General features: G+C 40.1%; 1 protein-coding gene across 1 annotated transcript in view; it reads right to left on the bottom strand.

Annotated features, from left to right (window-relative positions):
* The window catches only part of LRP2 (LDL receptor related protein 2), a gene marked incomplete at its 5' end in the record, with an annotated part of 158,131 nt that overhangs the window by 113,864 nt on the left and 40,630 nt on the right, over positions 1–3,637 (bottom strand). The window contains 3 exons of the mRNA XM_015565782.1: positions 481–684; positions 1,271–1,411; positions 3,094–3,296. Coding sequence (XP_015421268.1) covers positions 481–684; positions 1,271–1,411; positions 3,094–3,296 — 548 coding nt within the window. The remainder of the gene's footprint in view (positions 1–480; positions 685–1,270; positions 1,412–3,093; positions 3,297–3,637) is intronic.

Raw genomic sequence — 3,637 nt, forward strand, 5'->3', positions numbered from 1 at the left:
GAGAGAATATTTCACAGAGCATGGCTGGAGGTTTATGAGTTAATGAGAGAAGCTAAAAGAGTGGAAGGAATAGGCAGAGGATGGAAAAGGTGAAGTGGTCATGTTCCTGAGGCAGGAGGTATGTGAGAAATGGGATTAAGGTGTCTGTGTAGATACATTGTTTTTCAGGTGGTTGTGGGATGCCCAAAAGGCAATTGGCATTATGAATCTGAACCTCAGAAAGCTTGGGTGGAGATTTTTATCAGCACCTGCAAGAAGAAGCCTTCCCAGACCTTGCCCTCATTCCCCAGGTTAGGGGGAAAACATTCAGTAAATGCTCTATCAGAAGTCTCCCCACACTGATTTATAATTCCAACATAGATGGCAATCAAAGACATGATTGAAGGTCTTACAGTAAAGGATCCTGCTTAAGAAGTGAATGCAAAATTCTCCTAAGCAAATTATATTTATTAGCATTATTACTGAAAACAGAATTCTCACCTGTGCCATCGATCTTTTGTTTATAAATCATGTCTACTGATGTATCTGAAAAAAAGAGTGTTTTCTCCTGGGCATCAAAATCAATTCCAACAAAGAAAGAAGGATTTCCTGTCACTGGAACTATGACATCTTCCTGGGTAGAGATGGTGAATGGGATCCCTCGAACAGCCACTTCCGATGAAAAGATCAGGAATTGCTTAACAGCTATAGGAGGAAGGACACAGCGTGGTCAGCCACAGCATGATTCTTACCCTCACTGAATTCCATACAAATTACTTCTACATCCATAAAGCACATCTTATACTTCTGAAATAAACTTAAAAAATAAACCTGCAGCCCAGTTGTCATGGCTCAGTGGTTGATCATCGACCTATGAACCTGGAGGTCATGGTTCTATTCCCTGTCAGGGCACATGCCTGGGTTGTGGGCTCGATCCCCTGTAGGGGAGTGCAGGAGGCAGCTGATCAATGATTCTCTCTCATCAATGATGTTTCTATCTCTCTCTTCCTCTCTGAAATCAATTTTTTTTAAAAGAAAAAATGAAATCCTATGGGATTTCAAAAGCATAGTTAAAAAGGTAGACAAAGATTTTGGGAAGGAGACAAAAGAGAAAAGGAACCCCAGGAAACCCTAGATGTGGAATTAAAGGTGAATCCCAAGAGATAGACATGTTGCTCAAACACAGCTCTGTGAATAAAGGGGAGAGATGCCTACTGAGATGGCCCGGGTCCAAGAGCAGCACATAACGCCGTGCCACCTTCCCGAAAGACAGTCCAAACCAACTTCTTACCAACACAGCGGTGGCCATCCACATCCAGGTTGAAGCCAAAGGTGCATTTGCAGCGGTAACCCAGGCCATCATTGTCGGTTCTGTGGCTGAGGACACAGACCTGTTCACAGCCTCCATTGTTATCTCCACAAGGATTGCTGGCTGGAGGAAAAAAATGCACAGGGTAAAATCTCAGTTAGAAATGTGTAATTATCCCAGACACATGAAGCCACTTTTGAGCCCTGTAGGTGAAACAGAATAAGGGGTTTAAAATTCAGAGACAGTGCTACGGGTTGCTACCATACACACTCATCTCTACTAGGTAGATGCACTGGCCCTCTCAATTTCACACTCTCAAACTAATGGTGGCAAAAAAGAGAAAAAAAAAAAGATTCCTGCAACTGGATAATTTGGGAGGTCCCTTTTCCCCAATAATTGTGTCTGCTAGCCTCAATGATTGGAAAATAACTGCTCCCCCCCCCCCGCCCCACCTAAAAAAAAATACCGTGTTATTTTACCATTCACAAGATACTAGTATTAACTATCATTCACTGGATGCTTACTCTATAAGTAAACCAACTTACAATCAATGACTCTAAAAGGTAAGTAGTAGTACCCCAATTCCACAGAAGAGGAAATCAAGTCTCCAAAGGATAGAACAACTTGCCCAAGATTATTCGGTGGCCCACCAGCTATACTAAATTCAGATCTGACTCCAAAACCATAGTTTGCAACACAAACCCGTTTACACTTCCAAAAACCGCCCTCAAACACAGGGACCTTGGGAAGCTCATTGTACACAAATCTGCCACAGCTAAAAATGTTTTATGTGCTTTTGAAATTATCTTCTTGGCCTTTGACTTACTCCTTAAAATAGTCTATCATCTCAGGTGAATTGATTTGGAAAAACAGCAGCCAGATATCACTCTGAGGCAAATAATAGAAATAAGCTGAATGATAAAATTGGACAATATCTTTGGTCAAGGGCTCATGCACTGACTATTCCAAATAGGAATTTCGGAAATGTTTTCAGATACAGCATGTATTTTCATATGAAGTGTATGTTTTCCAAGGAGAACTACATTGAAGGATATTCATCTGAATGTTTTGGTTCTAATAGATGTTTTCTTTTTTTAAAAAAATCAACCTAATTATAGTCTTTCTCCTTCAGCCAGGTGGGATCTGACTCAAAGTGGCAAGAGTGGCGGTTTAGGGGCGATTTGAGATCCGTCACTTAACACAAAGAGTTTCTGAGTGAAATGTCATTCTCTGAATGACTGTTCACTAATATTAAGCTTTCTATAATTATAATCTAATTTTTCATATTTCTTTTAATTGATATACAAGGAAATACTTATTTCTTTTTTCTTACATAGTGACCAGAGTCACCAAATCCAATTTGCCTGTGTCAAACCTAATGCAAACCAAAGGACAGGTGTCTTACATGTACAACAGGGCAGAAGGGGAAAATGGCTCTGACAATACTTAGGCATGTCATTATCTTCTTCTGGGACTCGGTTTCCTCAACTGTAATATCAGAGGGTTGCATTATAAGATTCCCCCCAGTAGAATGAAGGTAGTTATTTTGGTTTGGTTTGTTTCCCGCTATCACCCAAGGATCTAGACAGGATCTGGCACATTACAGTGACAATAAATATCTGTTAAATTAGTCTCTAAGTTCCCCGCAGAGTCAATTTCAGAAGATTTAACTCTCTAGGTAACCATTCATATATGTGAGAATACCACCCAAATCTCATGAGATCCCCCATTATTAACTTCATAGCTTTGAGAAAACCTTTCTTCCAAGGCCAGTGCCTAACAGCGTCTATTGCTGTGGGGCTTACCATGGGGCTGCCTGAGGGAGTGGAAAACAATCACTCCAAAGGGCCTCAGGGAAGACTGGTAGAACACTTGTGGGTTGGTCTCAGAGAATTTGTTTGCCTTCATTACCGCCATCTTTGTCCAATCTGTAAAGAATACACTGTCTTCAAACAAGCTTATTCCAAAGGGATGAGGAATGCGTGAGCCTCCATGAAGCACGGTCTTCCTGTTACAAAAGATATATAGCATACAATTTTTCGTTTGTTTTGCTTTGTTTTGATTAAACATCAAATTAGTTCAAGCTAATGCATAAAAGGCTAAATAATTTCTTGTTGCATATATAGAATTTATAGATAAACTAGATATATTTCCATCTACATTTGATAGAAGGATTGTCATGTCTCTTGGAAAAGACCCTTGAAACTTAAATTCCAGGCCCAATCCTAACTTGTTGGTTTTTTTTGAGAAATTACCATTATTTTCACACTTGCTCTTCATTTTTTTAGGGTTGCCCCACATAGAAAAGGGCTAAGATGTGACATGTCATTCTGAAATCCATAGGTGAAA

The sequence above is a fragment of the Myotis davidii genome, unplaced genomic scaffold (assembly GCF_000327345.1).
Source record: "Myotis davidii unplaced genomic scaffold, ASM32734v1 scaffold59, whole genome shotgun sequence".
NCBI lineage: Eukaryota > Metazoa > Chordata > Mammalia > Chiroptera > Vespertilionidae > Myotis > Myotis davidii.